This window comes from Contarinia nasturtii, unplaced genomic scaffold, assembly GCF_009176525.2.
Source record: "Contarinia nasturtii isolate CC-2019 unplaced genomic scaffold, AAFC_CNas_1.1 Cnas_scaffold_187, whole genome shotgun sequence".
NCBI classification, from domain to species: domain Eukaryota; kingdom Metazoa; phylum Arthropoda; class Insecta; order Diptera; family Cecidomyiidae; genus Contarinia; species Contarinia nasturtii.
Genome location: NW_022197544.1, coordinates 1,071,787 through 1,090,877, shown reverse-complemented (window position 1 = coordinate 1,090,877; position 19,091 = coordinate 1,071,787). Strand labels below are relative to the sequence as shown.

At 33.4% G+C, this 19,091-nt stretch overlaps 1 protein-coding gene across 4 annotated transcripts in view; it reads left to right on the top strand.

The window, feature by feature from the left end:
• LOC116336785 (octopamine receptor beta-1R-like) overlaps positions 1-19,091 on the top strand; it is a 65,432-nt gene that overhangs the window by 32,355 nt on the left and 13,986 nt on the right. For 3 of the 4 annotated variants that reach the window (XM_031760914.1, XM_031760916.1, XM_031760913.1), the window contains exon 3: positions 16,445-18,574. In XM_031760914.1, coding sequence (XP_031616774.1) covers positions 18,267-18,574 — 308 coding nt within the window. In that variant the 5' untranslated portion in view covers positions 16,445-18,266. The remainder of the gene's footprint in view (positions 1-16,444; positions 18,575-19,091) is intronic. The other variant, XM_031760915.1, reaches the window with a different exon arrangement.

Sequence of the window (19,091 nt, the reverse complement as noted above, 5' to 3'; positions counted from 1 at the left end):
CTTTCGACACGGATTTTATTTGATTTCGCGCTATTTGCTTTGTGATTGTTTTTTATTTCTTTTCGTTTCACTTTTTTCTTTCTTATCCGTTTCTTTTCCATTCCGTTTAGTAAATATACTTTATGGGATTGCTTATTGTTGATTTTTTCCATTTGCCATACACCGTAACAGTAACCATTCTCCATTTTATTTATCCAAAGCACGGAATTTTTCTATTTTTTGTTTGAAAATTTTGATCAGATTTGGAACTTCTAACATCTTGACGTATTTTCTTTTAAAGATTAAATGAATGATATGCGAACGAAATTTGTTTAATGAATATTCCTCGTTCTTCGTAGAAGTAAAAAGAAAGATGGGTAGAAGTCGAAAAAAATACGTTTTATGTTTTACCATTATAAGATTGTCTAACTGTATGCAAATAACGAATTTTAATTGGGCTGTGAGCAATATGTGAATTTCATCTATTGCAATCGCAATCGCAATCGCAACTACCATTCAAAATATATTTTGAGAATTTCGACTACCTCAACATTTCGCAGAAATAAACTAGAAAATCTTACACGAACGCATCTTTAATTCAATATCAAAAACAACTGATTTGTCATTCATTTGATAATTTCTATGTAAACATTTTTACATCTATGTTAAAAAAACAGTAAAACTTTTTATTTGTCAAAGTACCGATGATTCAATCGAAAAAGTTATTTTAAACCCAAGAAAGAGAGCTTTTTTTAGGGGCGTCCACAGGGCAGGGAAGGGAAGCAGTTTTCGAAAAATATCTTCTTTTTTCAATTGCCTTGCCCAAAATAAATCTATATTAATAAATGATGGATGCTATTATTTTTCCCGTATATGCGAGAAGCCCCCATCTGAGAAATAGAGTATTCTTATCAATAAAGTATGAAAAATCAATTGGGCTTCATAATACATAAGAAATGACATTGTATAGATGTCTCTCTTTCTGTCATTTTTGAATATAATATAGTATTGAAATTGTTACCCCGTCTTTTCTTTTCACTTTATAATTTTACACTGATTGTGATTTTTTTTTTCATTACACACGCTTACAATTATTTATATGCAAAATAATCTTGTTGATATTTTATTTTCAACGCAGTATAAAAGTTTTGGATCCAATCCAATATATGCAATCAATTGATGATGATTATCCTGTTGCCTTAAAAATGGCAAGCGCTGAGGAAAGCTTCTTTTAAAATGATGAAAGTTCTGATGATTTCAACTTCATGGGTATGACACACCCAACTTTAAACAGATTCAATTTCGATTTGGTTTTACGATAATCACACTTGGAATTTCTGTGTCTGGTCCGTTCGCCAGTTTCAGCAAAGACACGTATAAACATTGTAGAAATGTTACTTTTTATGTACTCGAGAAGTGATCAAATGAAAAGTGAGCTACAATATTGATTTTATTTTTTATACATTCACAACTCTGTGTACGCAATTCAAATCTGTTGTGTACGCCATTCAAACGGCGACGCCAAACTCAACGGTCAAAATATCAGATTGGGCCCAGAGTATGTGTAACGGAGCGAGAGGGAGATCGAGAGAGAGAGAGAGAGTTATAACTTTTTAATTGAGTAGCTCGTCTTAAATACTTTGTCAAAGAGACACATATACCGAGTGAGTATAAGATGATGATAAAGTGAATGCGGAAATGTCATTTTTTGATTGCGACAAGCTTGAAGTGTTGCTTTTATATCCGGTTCGTGTTTTTCTTTTCTTGTCATTTTTATGTGCCATAGTAGCACGGTAAATATGAAGTGTGTTGTGCTACAAAATGCAATCGTTTGGCGCGCTCTTTACCAAATAAAAAGAAGAGAAACGAAATGAAGTGCTTCATTTTTTTTCGCCACTTTCATTTTAATGAGTCAATTTAGTTGTGTCATTCAATGGACACAGTTCACATCATGAATGTCTTTCATCATAAATGTCACTCTTTTGAAAATAAGATAAATTTCATTCACAGGTTTATATTCGGTTCCCTCTTCTTTTCATTTTGGTGCGCTAGTCTTTTTCCCATGACGGTTGCTTCTGTATCGGATTTCTTTCATTTACAGCAATGTCGACGAATTTGGCACACGCACACATAAACACACAAACAACGTATTATGGTTTTCGCCAGTTGTTATCACTCTTAATGTATTCTTGTTAATAAATTGCTACCAAACAATTTGAAACTGTAAACATGTTATAAATTGATGTTTTTTGCCTCGGCGAGGACATCATGTATCCAGGAAGCAGCACGTCCCAATGCACGCTTTCACATACAAAAGAAATGAATGAATGAAAGAAATTTGCTGACTCAATTTAAAGTCAATGATGGCGATAAATCAGGTAACTTGCGCTACATAACAACTTTGAACTGTGGTTGCGATGTTCCTATTCGATTACAGAGCAGCGCATGGTGCAAGCAAAAATAAATTGTTGTTAACACAATTACAAGTTGCCAGTTGTAAATTGTGGGGCAAGCAAAACCAAATCATTTTCCTCCGGTGATTATGTATTGAATTATAATACTCTCTCGTTCCCCCCGTTCTCTATGCGCAATTTGATACCATTTGCAACAGTTTTTTTTTGTCATTGGATATACAAAATCCAGGTACACACAGAATTGAAGAAAAAAAAATGATGATAATGTGAGCGGAATTTTTACCAATGTCTACACCAACAATGCTTAATCACTTCATATAATTCACATGAAACCGTAGAACAGAAAAGAAATAAAATAGATTGAAGAAAGCAAGCAACAATAAAATAAACAAATTAACATCATTTAATGCTGATTCGAAATTAGAAGCAATGCGTATATGTAAAATATCGCGTGGTTTCATTTCAAATGCGAAGAGTTTCTTTTAATTTCTTCCATGCAATATTTGTTTGGTATTAATTTCAGCGAATCTGAAGTTTATTACTTCCGCTGAAATTTACCCTCGTTTTTATTTGCATTGTGTTTGTGTGTGTGTATGTTCCAAATGATAATGTATTGATAAGATGCCTATTCAGTATTCATTCACATTCCAGCTCGAGCTCAATATCTAATCACGTTTTTATTGTATTCAAGCTTTTTTTCCGCCATTGCATTGACGGGACGTATTCTTTCAAACTTCGCAACGTTGGTTTTTATTCAATTGAATTTCACTTCTTCAAGTATTACAAAGTCTACAATCAGCGAAAAAATAATGTTTTTTTTTATTTTTGGTTGCTAAAATCAAGTTAAATCTAATAAGATATTCTTGATTTAATTTAAATTTCGATTTCACAGCTTGTTTAATGCATTCATTTTCAGCGGTATTAAAGGCAACTAATCACCAACTTTATATGAATCCTATTCTGGTCACTTTTAACATTTTTTCGAGGTATCATTAAATATAATAATAATGATATCACATTATAAGGGAAAAAAGCAACAGACAAAAAAAAGTAATCCGGTACAGGAAAAGCTATATAAATACGGCACAGCTGTGTCCAATAACAAAAAAAGAGTAAAAATGGGGTTCTGTGTGAGTGGGTACCACAACTTCACCATTATTATGAGTGAACTTGTGCGGTTCTGTGCTTCCTGTTTACCTGAAATGCCGCTTCTTTTTAATCACAGTATCTGTCAGATATTTTTTTCTTCTCTGTCTTCAAATATTCACTCAGATTGTTTAAATGATTTGTACTGCGTGCAAAATTGAAATAAAGGGTAGAGAAAGAAAGAGGGGGAGAGAAACGCAAAAATTGTGCCAAGGTGCCATAATGAATGAAGAAAGAGGAAAAATTCCAAAACGAAAAATAGAATGGTAGAAACCTTATTGAAATGGATAGAAAATTGTGGAAAAAAAAACTGGTTGTGGTCAAAAGCAAATCGTAAAAGCATAAAAAAAGCATACGTAAATAACCTTAGATAAAAAGATATAACTTTAAGCGTTGTACAAACATAACGACTAAAAAAGGGAACAATATAAACTTTTGATAGCAAAAGCCCACGGCACATACTTTAGCTCCTTTGTATCTTTTTTGTTTATTTGCTTTGCATTTTCACTCTTTTCTATTTAACATTGTGTGTGATTATTTGATTTTTTTATGTCTAAATAGGAACCGTGTGCGTAATCTTTTTTTACTTTGTTCTCCCTAACATTCTACATTCATCAAATTTAACACATTCGCAAAGCACACAGTCTTCATTATATGTGTTTGTGCGCTTTCTGAAATGCTTAAGTTATAAATAAAACTGCTTTGTATTGCAAATCCAAGTAAAAAACGTCGTCAATTATCAACGTTCAACGCTAGCTTCAAGTCGTTCACATACACAACAACAACGCCAAAATACGAGAGCGGAAAAACACTATCGCTTTCTTCTACATAATTTCTTCATTTTATTCGCAAAATCATACAATTCTGCCTCAGTCATTATTTCCGCAATTCCAACCACTCATACGGAGAATGAACTTAGTCCATGTTGAAATGTAATATATTTGTGGGTTATTATTTTTTTTTTGGGTAAAAAAATACGAAGAAAACATTTCTTAAAAAAAATTGCATCATAAAAATAATAGAAAAACAAGAGAACATATGTTGAGCAATTGTTTAAGTATTATTTTGCAATTGAATGAACGGTCATATTTATTGTAAATAATTGTCTTTGACATTTTTGATGATTCAAAATTACAATTCGCAAGAAATAACAGCCGCTTTGACTTTAAATCTAAGATATAGCACAATGCATGGTTATTGCGAAATAATATCTTCAATAAATAAACTAAATTGCATTGCCACAAAAATAAATTCGAATGTTTCCACGAGGAAGTTTAAGACTATTTCAAATGTTTATTATATTTATATGTCTATGAAATGAGATTGTGGAATGTTAGCTGAAAATATATGGCGTCGACTATTTATTCGGTTGCTATCGGACTTATAAGATGTGCTTAAAAATGAATTGATCGCATTAGCGCGTGTACACAATTATGTCAGCAATGAAATGTCTTTATCTTGAGACTTTTTCCACATTCGATTTGGTTTCGATATTATTTTGTTGAGAATGTTTCACTTTCTCTTCATGCTTGTTATACTGACAATCGAACATTTAATTTTCGAAACAGTCGAAATTCGGTTTTCCTATTTCAAGATATTCGCCCGTCGGCAATACACCATTTCATTAAATCTCAAATCATTTTTCGCACCGATCTATGAGCAGCGCACATCATTTTTCCTGGCAAAATATTGTGATTTCCAAACCATTTGCATTTTAACATTGCATTCATTATACAAATGATTTTCATAAAATAACGAGAGAAGTTTGAGAGAGACATAGAGAAATTAAAAAAAAAGATAATTGTAATTTTCCGACTTTATGATCGTCGAGCATTTTCTTTTAATTGCCCTCATTTCACAATTGTCGAATGTGATGAAAATCGAATTGATAGGGGAAAAAAGCCAACGAATTAATTAGTTTTTAATCTATCGACGTTAAATCGTCGACAAATTTTCTTTCATCTTAATTTCATTGATGCGGTTACTTTGTGGTCATGTTGTCGTTATTATTTTCAATGTTTCAACGTAAAACTAAATGTGACACATTTCAATTTGAACACTTTCAAAAAGCTCACATTTAAGTGCTTTAATTAAATGATTCGACATAAATCTGTCTGAAATATATAATCAAAATTGAATCTAATCATGAGTGAAATCTTCAATTCAACATACATATCGTTATCTCATCTCATTCTCGTTAGCCGTTGCTCGTTTTCTCATATAGTCACATCACACAGTGCTTTCTTTTTTCTCTTCTTTCTCTATGTTTCCTCTGTTCGCCTTTGTTCTTGCTTTGTTTGAAACGTGCAATGGATTGAAGAGGCATCATTACATTAAATGAATAGAAATCAGAGTAAATATCCAATCTTCCTATCGCTTTCATCTTCATGAATGGGTGCTGAATTTTCCATTGAACTCTGGGAAATATATCTTATTTGTATTATACGTTTTGTGGTCTCAATTCTAATGATGATTGACAACTAGCACAACGATACAAGCATATGCAATCCCAGATAGGTATGCATATCGATTCGATATCGAATGTGCCGTTTCAATGCAATTGAATTAAATGGCATAGTGTGATTGAATTGACATCATTATATGTAGGGGAGAGGTCCGTAGGTTGAAACAGTCACATATTTTAAAATATGGCAACCGGTAGCACTGTGGTTTATACTTTCAAGTTGCTGTATTTTTAGCAGCTAACTTTTCATGGTAGACAGACTTACTAACTCCCATTCCTTATGTTTAAGTTAGATCATACCAAAAAATTTGTTGAAAAAAACTTATTTCGAGAATTTTCCTCAAGTGAAAAATGTCAATTTTCTTTAGTGCTAGAAAAATATGAATATGACATTTGCACCACAGTTTTTGGTCCATTTTAATATGCCGAAGGAATTTTGAACATATCTTTGCATCCACAAGAATTTTTGTGTCAGGTAAAAATGGTGACAATGTACGTACGTTGAAACACTCGAAGATCCGTAGGTTGAAACACTATATAATGCCACGTCTTTTAGAGGGAAGTGCATATTTAATTTAAATAAATCAAATGGAACATTCTAGAAGCTCATACTACTATGTTCAACACACATAGGTCCATGGAATTTTTGTCCGAAATTAGACCCGTTCAGCCAGCTATGCCACAGAAAAAATCCAATCGCAGTCGTAAGCGTATGAAGAGCACAGTTCTCACATCAATAGAAAATATCGCAAAAGTCAAGAAAAATCGGTAAAAGCGTGAAGATGCGAAAAAGAAAAAGAAAGAAAGCACACAGAAGCGAAAAATTTCATCTCGAAAAGAGCCAGCCAAAAAGCGAACACAGCCTACACGAGCAGCCGCCTCAAAGAAGGAATCGTCATCGTCGTCGGATGAAGATGTGGATTCCTGCATGATCTGCATGAAAAACCTGCCAGCCAAATTAACCAAAAACAACTCAATCGAATGCAACAAGTGCCAGCGGCCATTTCATTTAAAGTGCGTTAACATGAGTCGAAGCTATTTCACGTGCCAAAATTATGATTCGGATGCCGATCTCTCTGACGAAAATTAATGAAATTTCGATTTTTTTATTCTTTTTTTCATATTTGAGGCCTTTCTGATAAATAAATGAACAATAAACACTTGATAGCTAGCTGTTTTTATTCCATTTATTGCACCTTTTTCTCAATTGCAATGTGTGTTTCAACCTACGGACCAAATTTTTTTTGGAAAAAAATCATGTGGTCGGAAAATTGGTCATAACTTTTTTGTTCTTGAAGTAATTCAATTAATTTCTTCGGCAAAAATGTAGCCAAGAACATTACCTTTTCAACGATATATGACTCTCCGTAATATTTTCTTTGAATAATTTTTTTGGCTAAAAATCAAAACCCGTTCCAACCTACGGACCTCTCCCCTACTAATTCAGGTGTACTGAATGCGTATGCCCTATATCATTGGTCTACCTGTTGTGCGTTAACACAGTGTGTATGTCTGGCATATATTTAAAACGCCAATATACACGTTGAGATTAAGTTCATTTGCATTTCAATGTATATTTCAAACGCATTGAAAGTGGCACATCTGTCAGAGGGAAGTCACACAAAATGTCAACAGATTCTGAAATAGGAGCGCGTATGTGAATCTGCTGATAGCAAAAGGGAATACTATATAGATTTTACCGTTTTTCATTCAAAGTTCTTCAGAATAATATGTATGCGTGTTTAACATGCAAAAACTGTGTGTACTGTGTACAAACTTGTAGATTAATAATATTGAACAAAAGTATTTGCAAAACTGAACACTTATCGTATCCTTATAATTTTTCTTCAAAACCATGGTACGAAGCTTTACGATATTTTCCAGGCAAGAGAGATGCCGATGATGAGCTGTTGCGTTAGCAACACAAACTTTTTAATATTATTAAATTATCAATACTGACTGATGACGATCACACACATACAGACATACACCAAATTGCCATTAGCGTTATATAAGTTTGTTTAAACGGTTTTTGTTGGACGTCGTTGCTACTTAGAGTGTAGTGGTAGTTGTGGTTGTTCGGTCATTTTCTTTTCGATATTCAATCGAACGAATGTATGCGAGCGAGTGTGAAAGATATTGAGAGGATCATTGACGGTCCTTAAATTCATTTAGTAGATAACAGCTTTAAACTAATAATTTCATTACGGAGCAAACTGTATATGAGATGATTTGATTCGTTTAGTTATGTCACATTCTGTGTCACACTGTGTAAATGCGATTTCTATTTTTTTTCTCCTCACTGTCACAGTTTTTTTTGCTCTCTCCCGCTCTCTCACTTCTATCGAACTGTTTAAGTTTTGGCTGGATGAATCGTTCGCATCACGTAGATTTAAATTGACAATCGTTTCAGCATTGAACAATATATACAGTGAAAAGAAAATACTGAATTTGAGCAAAATGGACCGATATTGATATCGATGTTTATCGCTTTCTCTATACATTTGGTTTTCATTATCACATAAAATTACGTAGAGAGGGAGATGCTGAGCAAAAAGAGATGGGCAATAAAAAAATATTGTGCGAGAACGAAAGTAAAAGCAAATATAAACGAAGAGATATGAGAGATACAGAAAAAGAAAAGAGCTTTTTCAGAACAAAAAAATCATTTCGAGTAATATTCGATTGACGATAACGCACGTCATTGAATAAGAATGTGATGGCTTAAATGTGCATGTGCGCTCTTGAGAAATGAGTGAAGAGACAGAAAGTATAAAAATGCGAGAGTACACTTACAACACTCACACTAATTCACACTCGTACAATTCAAGGTATTATTTCATCCAAAGTGAATTGTAATGTATTGATAAAAACAAAACGGATGCACATTTATTTTTCGTAAATTCGCACTCGTTCTCTCTCTCTCTCTCTCTCTCTCTCTCTCTGTATCAGGGTATAGCTTACGAATTGAGTGAGAGTAAATTAAAAGGTGCTTTTGAAATAATAGCTAAATGGATCTCATGTTCGCTATCGATATCACCGAATAAATTTATCCAGTTGCATACGATTTGTATCTACGTTTTGTTCTCGTACGTTATCTATTTCGGTTTTTGATGACGAGCGTTCACCTTTTTTTGTTCTCATTTTATTTGCATTGCTTTCTTTGTTTTCTTCAATCATCATTCATAAAATGATGGCATCGAATGTACATATATATACCGTACAGCTGCTTCTGTTGCTGTCTTGGATCAATTTCAATCTCAATGTTCAATGTACATAAAGTGTATCCTTTTTTTTTTTTTTACTATTCGACATCGCATGTCATAACATTCGCATTGCGCGCGTGTTTGTATGTGTGTTTGAAACACAATTTTTCCTTGTTTTTTCATATACATGCTTTATGGCCACATGCACATACATAAACAAATGGAAATGTACACACATCGAAAAATATCTATTTATTTGGGAATTTTACCTCTCAGTGATTTAAAGCATTCTTTTTTTTATTTTCATCTCATCCAATGGTCAAATATTGAAAAGGCACATGCATGCTACACACATTGGGAAATATTTTTAGTTCGTTGATGTGGTTTTATCTCCCCCTCCTTCTCACTATTGTTCTCTCGACCAAAATTATTGATTATTTGTGGACAAATGGTATGGGTGAGGATGTGATAGCTGAATGATGGAAACAATCAAATCACGAAGCTTTCATCGAATACACACTCACAAATGTTTTTATGAACAGTGAAATTGAAAAATATTTTATACTTTATCTACTCTGAATATTTGTGAAACTTTTATTTCAATTTGTTTTCGATATTCATTTCAATTTTCCATTGTTGTTTTTACACACTATCACTTTGATTTTTTGCTTTTATCAAACAATGTATATAACACCTTTCTCTCTCTCTCTCTCTCCATCGGTTGACCATTTTTGTTTTTCTATTGAAGAAACAACTGCGCTTAATTTCATCTCCGATAGAGATTCAATCTCTTTTGTTTCAACCTTTTTGTTTGGCTTTTTGTCTTATGTAATCCAAGAACATTTTTCTTTCAAGTGGATCGTTAGGCTTTTCGTTTCCAGACAAAATCACGTTAAAAACGAATAGCTCAAAAAGGAATGCTGCCCCCAAAATGCACTACAAATGACAACGAAAAGAAGAATGCGAAAAATCTTTTTCGCCGTAATGAGGAGAGACCGCAAGAAGAAGAAAAAAAGATGATGAGAAGAACTCCTTTTCACAATCGAATGCGCAAATAACCAAATTCACATGAAACGGTGAACGTAAATGCGGTTTATGCCGTATACCAATGTAATAGATTACTTCAAACATGAACGGCAACAGCTCTCGGATTAAATGTGTATTAACGTATTAGAGTGCGCGTGCAAAATGTCACAGTTAATCCACAAGCATTTCGATATCGGTATTTCTTCTATAGCCTTAGATCAAATGCAAACCAGAGCCGATGACAGAGAGTAGAGTGATTTGTGCCATATATACGATACACGAATATAAATGACAAGCAAGGCGCTGTTTGTTTTTTCAAGTGCTGAACCAAATGAAACATTGCCGAAAAGTCATACAGTCACACACACACACACAATCACATTTTCATTGAGTCGATTCCCATCGTATGTCACTTTGTTGTCCATCGACAAAATGCGCGCTCAATACAGCATCGATCGCATTCTCTTTCTCATTTTTCACATCGTTATCTCATTTAATGCCATTTTTTGTTGTAGCCGATTTATTTTGTTTTGGTCGCCATTTTATTGGATTTTCAAATTGTCTTTTGCTCTTACAATCTTTTGCGCACATTTTTGCCGGAACAAAATATCGGCACAAAGTGTGCAAAAGAATGAAATGAGAAAAAACGAGAAGGGAAAGGGCAAAAATAAAAGAAAACGCCATGAAAATAGGTGAACGGGAAGAGACAAAACACATACACACAGCCATTCGTAACATATTGGAATGAGATTTTCGCATTTTCGATTGATGATCATTTGGTTTTCTCATCGTCTTTTATGGATTGAATCAATTGAAGCCAAAGCCGAAGTTATTTGTCTCTCAGTCTAATGAATTTTTCATTAGGTAGACATACTACGATACGAATAGATATCGAAAGATAAAGAATAATAATAAGAAGTGAGCCGTGTCTTATCCGACAAAGAAAAAATAGAAGAAGAACCGCATAAACATGTGTTTACTCATGAAACGCCGAATTATTGAAATTGTGAATGATATATTGTCGTGTTCGGAATTTCGACGGTATTTTCTTTGGTTTTAACATTACAACTCATTGGCAAGTTGCAAATTGTTGTAAAAACAAATCTAAAGTTCAACTTATCTCTTTTGACTTTTTTCAGCTTGGCTGCCGCTGAAACGAACGAATTTGTTCGTCTGGTTCATTAAAGATAAATAATTAATTGCTGTGAGCGAGAAATCGATGACTCCTAATAAATTATAGTTTTTGCTTAAATTGGAATTCGTGTATATTAATTTTCGTTGAAAATGAATTTCATCCAAAGTACTATAGAATATTTATTCTAGGTGCGTGTTCGTTTTTATTGTCGATGCAATTGAATTTATTTTCATAAATATAGAGTAAATGGGTCTCGTTGTTCACCGCTCGTTCTTGTTCAGCTCCAAATAGACTTCCGTTCGGTATTCGGTTTTTGTCTCGGGCAGAGTATGAAATCGCACTTGTGAAGAACGCGCCTGCTTAGCGAGCGCAGCGCCTCAGAGAGCGTGGTGTACTTGTCAGAAGTCGCTGCTGGGTTCGTATTGGTATACAGCACACACTAATACATACAACGTTCGTCACACTAACACATTCATAGCTAGGAGCGGCTCCTAGCAAGCGCGCTCTTCGTGAGTGACATATTCATGCTCTGGTCTCGGGTGAGCAGACGTCAATTTCTATTATGTTTTCCACTGATATATCCTGTATATGACAACGCGTAATACGCCTAAACACATAAAAATTGAGGGTTCTGATTCACTTCTATTTTCGATCTAAACTGTAATTTATGCATTATTTGTTTCCATCAAAATATCTTGGAGCATATTTGGGTGCGAACATACATATTGTACAGGCACTTTATGCTAAAGTTGACACACACATACAAAAAAAAAGAACATACTCGATGTAATGTTGGGTATATAGAAAAATCAATTCATAGCCTCACATGGAGAATGACGGGTCAAAAATGTATGAATTGTGCGTGCATAATTTAGTATATTCTACAGATTTGCTGTTTTGTTGAAACTATCAGCCGCTGGAGATATGTATACCAAACGGAAATGTACATCGTTCCATACCAGTGATTGTGATTATGTATAAGTGAACGCTTATGCGTATGAACAACATATTATTTGTTATTTTTTCATCTAGGATATATTGAAAATAAATTGAAAATTGTAATTTGGAAAATTCCCAACGTTTGTATTGGCGAAAAACATTTTTTTTACACTTGAATACTCAAACTATTCATTTCTTTGGCATAATGTGTATTGTTTACAGAATAAGAAGGTGGAAATGACTTTTTTATTATGATTAACGTAGTCTCGCTTCCCTGAGATTGGATCGTACCTAACACTGAGATCAACATTTCAACATTATCACCCATTTCTTTGGGGAAAAAAGTTGGGCGCAGTTTGGGATCGGAGAAAATATTTTGTTCATAATTTGTTTCGAATGTAGGCGTGCTAATACACAGCTCACTGTGGTTTTATTTTCACCGAATTTCTATCTTCATGAAAGCCGTCCAAATTTCAATTTCAAATTGCTGCTATTGTTTTGAATTTATAGAACAATGATAAAATTAAGAGCACGATGTTTTTAGATTACATTTGTCCATTCTTTTGTATATGGAGAGTAATAAAGTGAAACAAAAGGATGAATTTTTCATAAGCTAAAATGTTGAAAATTATCCATTTCTGAATACTATGTAGTCTTTGTGGCTTTTCACATTAGCTTTTTCCTCTTCCTTCTTCTCCTCCGTTTCTCTCTCTCTCTCTCTCTCTCTCTCTCGACGCTTTTTTATGAATTGCTCAGTCATTTGTCCCAGTGAATTCGCTCGAATTCATCGTTAAAAGCGCACAGTAAAAAGGTGCTCTCATACAAAATGTGAAATTTCCTGTTTCATCGTATGTTGTTTTAGCTATCATGCTGAGTTTCGTGGTTCGACGAACATGGTTATTTCGCATGAGGGTGCATCATTTGACAAATTTGCAAAATTCATGTATGAATCTTTATAGAGAATGCCACAAAAATATGAAACGTGCGTTTGTGTGTGTGTTTGTTCTTCAACTGCAAAAACGATGCGCATTTCTACAATATCTTCCGACACACAAAAAATATATACATTTGGCATCAACTCACTTAATATTCTAATTTGCGAGTGCCAGAAGAGCCGTTATGTATACGAATGCGAGTGCTTATGATCCAGTTTAGCGAAGCATTTCCACTTCGTTGTTCATTTGATGTATCAAATAAAAGTCATACATTTTATTCATAGATGTTTGACACATAAACGTCTCTCTTTCATTCTCTTCAATGTGAAATCTATGGAAAATGCCAAAACGAAATAAAAATGTGCATATCAAAGGTCATGTAAATAAAATGTCGTGTCATTTTGAATTGTTTAATTCATGTGAAACTGATGGATAATAAAACCAATTTTTTTTTGTGGTGGAATTTTTTTTTTCAAGTCACAACGTTTCATGCCGCATCCATTAATTTTTCCAAACAGTTCCCACTGGAAATTCAAGTAATTTAACCAACAACAATTACATATTCACGCACAAACGCAGACTCTTATAAAATGTGTGTTTGAAATTATTCATCTAAAAAAGCGAAGAGTGAAAGTGGAGATTAGCCATATCAGTCTCACGAGCCTTCACCTGATTCTGTCTACTAAACATAACGAAAACAAATGACACAACCGGTTTTCAAAGTATACCCGAATCATTAAACTGAAAGGTTCTGCATCATTAAACTAGCCTAGTGTCGGCGTTTTTTAATCCCAATTCTTTACTCTAACTTCATTCTTCGATTCGATATCCAGTTGAAATGCTTATCTGCGGACATAATTTATTAGACTGCTTGAAACAGAAAGAAAACGACCATAAATTTAACATTCGTTTGTAAAGAAAATCCGAATTATTTATTCATTGAGTGATGTGGAAAAATTTACAAAACTTTTATTTAAAAAAAAAAACAAAGCGAAGTTTCGTGCATTTTCCGAGCACACGAAGAACTCGCATCATTGCAAATAAACCTCAAAAAGGTGAACTCTGTTTGGTCATATACAATTTATTCGTCGAAAAAAAAATAGATACCATTTGGACACATGGGGATATCTAACAATATTGCGTTTTATATTATATCTCATTTGTTGAACGAGCTAGTTTTTGGTGTCATCGCTAAGATTTCCTATCTTGGGATAAAAGATTTTCGAAAAAAGAAAATGAAATGATTTTTATTTGAACAATAGAACTAATGAATAATACCTATACAATTTCTTCCGTCAAAATGGACTTGTTTATAAAATTATGACCCATTTTACAGAATTCTACATGTGGACCAGAGACCAAAACCAAAATCGTTTGACAACAATAAGAAAAATAAAACGTAGCAAAAAAAAAATCGTGTAAATCATTGGTGCTTGTTTGAAAACCTTAGACATGTGATTCATGGCAACGGTTTCATGGTTTGTGTATCGTGAATTCTGATAAATGTATTCGGTTATGGTTGAAAGAATCAACCTATCCATATTTGTGAACACTACTTGCTGTTGTAGTTCTAACGATACTGACATCTCAAGTTGTTAATCCATAAAATGCTCTTAATTTTCGGAGAAAAAAAAATTCTTCGTTACAGCCAATAAATTATCTCGACGAATTCACAGAGATCAAGTTGGCTTGTAATTTATAGTCAAATTCAAGGGTTTAGCAAATACCATCCCTCTCTACATTTGCTTCACACGTAAATTATTGTATTCGAAAATCGAGCTCAAAAGTTGGCAATGTTTTATTTATATTCTTCTCTTTCATTTATCGTACTGAAGAGAAAAGTCTATAGGTTTCAAGAAAGAAAATCCGTTTGTAGGCAATATTATTATGAAATGTAATATGTGAATAAAACAAAACAAAAAAAAGAGGAATAATCAAAAAAAGCACATATACCTAAATGTACTTGATTAAAAGTCGTTCACAAACACCATTATGCACATCGAAATCCGACAAATGCGAGTAACCCTCTTAAAAATATGTAATGCTTATAAGTAACACAAAAAAAATCCACTCGTTTGCTGCGTACACATATGAAATTTCCACAAGAATGTATGCATCAACACGTCTATTATGTCAATTATACTCGTTAAATTCATCTGTTTCCATTTGAATTAATTCAATACGACGAATTCAACTGCATAAACGGTTACGCGGATCGACTATAAAAAAGCATAAAAAGCATTATTTACATCAACCAAAAAATATAAGATCGTCCGGGCTTACATTAATGCGGGCGCCTCTTATGCCGCACCACACATTACATACATGCCACACAAAATGCGTCACATAAAAGCGCGTATATTTATTTCAAGTTTATTCAATTATTCGAGTTTATTCTTTATCGAAAATAAAGTACACATCATACAAGATATGTGCAGAGCTGAAAATGAAAATGACTCCATATGCCTCTTGCCTTCCGACATTTGTACAAGCCAAAAATATGTCAAGCCATTTTTATTCTCAACTAGACGTCGACTTCAATCGATTTTAAGAGCACATCTGCTTCCCATGGCCACAATGCGAATATATAGGCTCTTCAAATTATCTCTTATTTTGCAATCGATGCAAACGTATGAAAATCACACACTGACTGACGCGCACGCAGTTTTTTTTATTTATATTTTATGTATGAAATAAAAACACACATTCCAGGTACACCTCTATTTTCTTCGGAAAAATTATGTTACACAAGACCATTTTTGTCTTACACACCTATACACACATTTTATATGAATTTGTGAAGCGAATGATAAAATTACAGCTGACAAAATATTATCATTTCATTTGCGATCATAATTTAATTTTCGTTCGACATCAATAAATGTCTTGCATCAAAAAGTTGTATTTTCATTTTCTACACGGCTAAAAGAAATAGCGACTCAACGATTTCGTTTGAGGCGATTTTATCCTTAGGACAACTGTGCTTATATGATTTAGAAGAGAGAAACGGTGAATGAAAATAATTCACTTCATAATTTGGTTACTTTTCATTCCCATACATCCCGATTGTTTTTGTAGATTGCTGAAAATTATTTAAATTTAAGACGGCGATCAAAACATAATACTCTCTTTTTTTCATTCATTCGTCATTCACCATTCAATTCAATCATAATTAAATTGTGTTTTATGTTATTTTGCAGGTATTCTTCTCATTCAATTTGGGATTGTGAATAATGACGGCTTCATATATAAATTGTCGTGCTTTATCATCGACATAATTGGAAAACGTTCTTAAAATAAAAGAGAATTCCCAAATGAAGAGTCAAATGCATGCAAATGATATCTTTCGACAACAATCAATATGAGAAATGGTAGCGATGAGACAGTGAGCGCATCACGGCCAATCTTAATCAGTAATCTCAGAACAAAGCACCGAACAAACGAAAAAGACCAAACGATACTAAATTTCGAGTCAAAACAACAGCTAACTCCAATTTCAATTCACTTGAATCATCATTATCGCCACAATCATCGTTGTCGTAATCATTGTATTAACGAAGTTCACCAGCACAAAAGCAATAATCACATCGAATGGTGCTTCGATGACGAACATAACAACAAGCGATATCATAAAATTGATTCGACAAAACGACGTGAGAAAAAAAACACACTGAAACACTGAAACGATACCAAAAATAACAATACAACCATTCACAATCATAAACAACAATCGAATCGAATCGAATCGTTTCCATTTGATATTGACACCATTTAAACGTCTGATTGGTAAAATTTAACACACATACACACACATACATATTCGAAAACATCACATTTATTTTATGAACATCAGATGCAACAACAAGCGAGCATAACATTTGCCACCATCGAAGAGCAACAACTACAAAAGTAATATAATTCATAGTATTATATTCAAAATTGATTGAAAATCTAAACAAAGGCGACAAAGGCGAAAAGAAGCAGTGAAGAAGGAAACACGAACGAAAAAAAAAAACAGGGAGCGAGAAAACATACAAAACATATAATAATAAAAAATTGCTCTTGAGAACCAATGATTTGGTAAGTGATGTAAAATCACTTTGTGCCAAGTCAAAAGCCACGACTGAAATCACTGAAACTATTAACAAACGAAGGACAAGAAGAGCAGGAACAGTAGAAAAAAAGCACTGAATCACACGTACAGCGGAGAAACAAGAGTGACATAGGATACCCGTATTTCTGAAAGTTTTCCTTCGATAAGCCGTTGTAAAAGTTTTCGACTTCTCAAATGCAAGGCATTCACAATCAATAAAAGAAAGAAGAAAAACGATCGGTATTTTTGTGTTCTTCAGCAGTGAAACAAAAACCAATGGAATAAAAAAAAACTTGTATCGTTTAGATCAATTTGATAGATTACCACGACGAACATATATTAGCTTGGCGTTTGAACAACATTCGCCAACAAGGAAATCCAATCGTAAAATATAGCTTAGGTCACAACAACAACAATAGCAACAACAAAAGTAGCAACAACAACAACCGAATTCTGTAAATACGGACACTATCAAACGATTAATTTTATTGACGTAGTCACTGAACGTCTATAAAAAGCACAAATTTTACTCCATTGTAGAATTATTCAACAGGAAAGAAAGAGCCATTTTCACAACGTAGCATCGGTGGAGCAACAATAACAGCACCGTTAGATAAGGAGATCAAGATAAAATAAAGTAAAGACATAATATAATAGTCGAGAACTTCCATCATACTAATTGAAAAAACAAAAATCCGGAGCAAAGAATAGACGGAAACCAGCAGTAACAATACACACATGAAAGGAGAAAACTATTGAAAAAATATAAGAAAAAGAGATAAAATCGTGAAAAAAAGGAGCTAGTAAAAATCTACTCGAAAAAGAAACTAACGGAAGACAAGAGACGACGACGTACAATTGACAAAAAAGGAGATACAAACAGAATAAGAATAAGCGCACGACCACAGAATATCACCACCGACGATATAATGGAATTGAATGAAAATCGACAATCAAATGTGGCCACGATCAAATATAATTACGACGATGATACAAATCCCATGTTACGTTATGAAAATTTAGTGAAACAATCATCAATGCATAGTTTTTACAATATAAACGATTTTAATGAGTCCACCACCGTACCTGATGATGGTGACGACACTGTTGTCGATTGGAACACCATAATCAATGTTATAATAATTATTAAGTGTTTTGCGATGTGTTTCATTATATTAGCTGCCATATTTGGTAACATGCTGGTCATCGTATCGGTAATGCAACATAGAAAATTAAGGTATGACAATTGACATTATTTGCCATTCGAGTTTGCAGATTCTGTCTCTGTGATATTGAAAATTTTGAAATTATTTTTTTAGAATTGAAAATAATGACCGATGAACATGGTCAGCTTGTAATACGATGATTGAAACAACTGATAAGTTTAAGTGCGGAATCAAAAAAGTGTTTTATTTAATTTTGGTTAAGCTTGACATAAGCCCAATATGCATAAATTTACAAATCAGCAATTGCATGTAATGAGCAATTGTGTGTATGTTAATATTTATAATGAGGCGCATATGTGCGCACTTCAAGCTGATATCACACTGAAACAAAACAAAATATAAATTTATTTTATATCAATTTTGAGTTTATTCATTTCAATTGAATCAATTATCTGCTCGATTAATTCGATTTAAACGATTTTAAAATTGCTAGAAACTCACACAGAGACAGGGTCAGTGTAAAGTCGATTGCCATTATCCAGACTGATTATTGATTTTTGTTTCTCTCGAACACATCCACTGATTTCC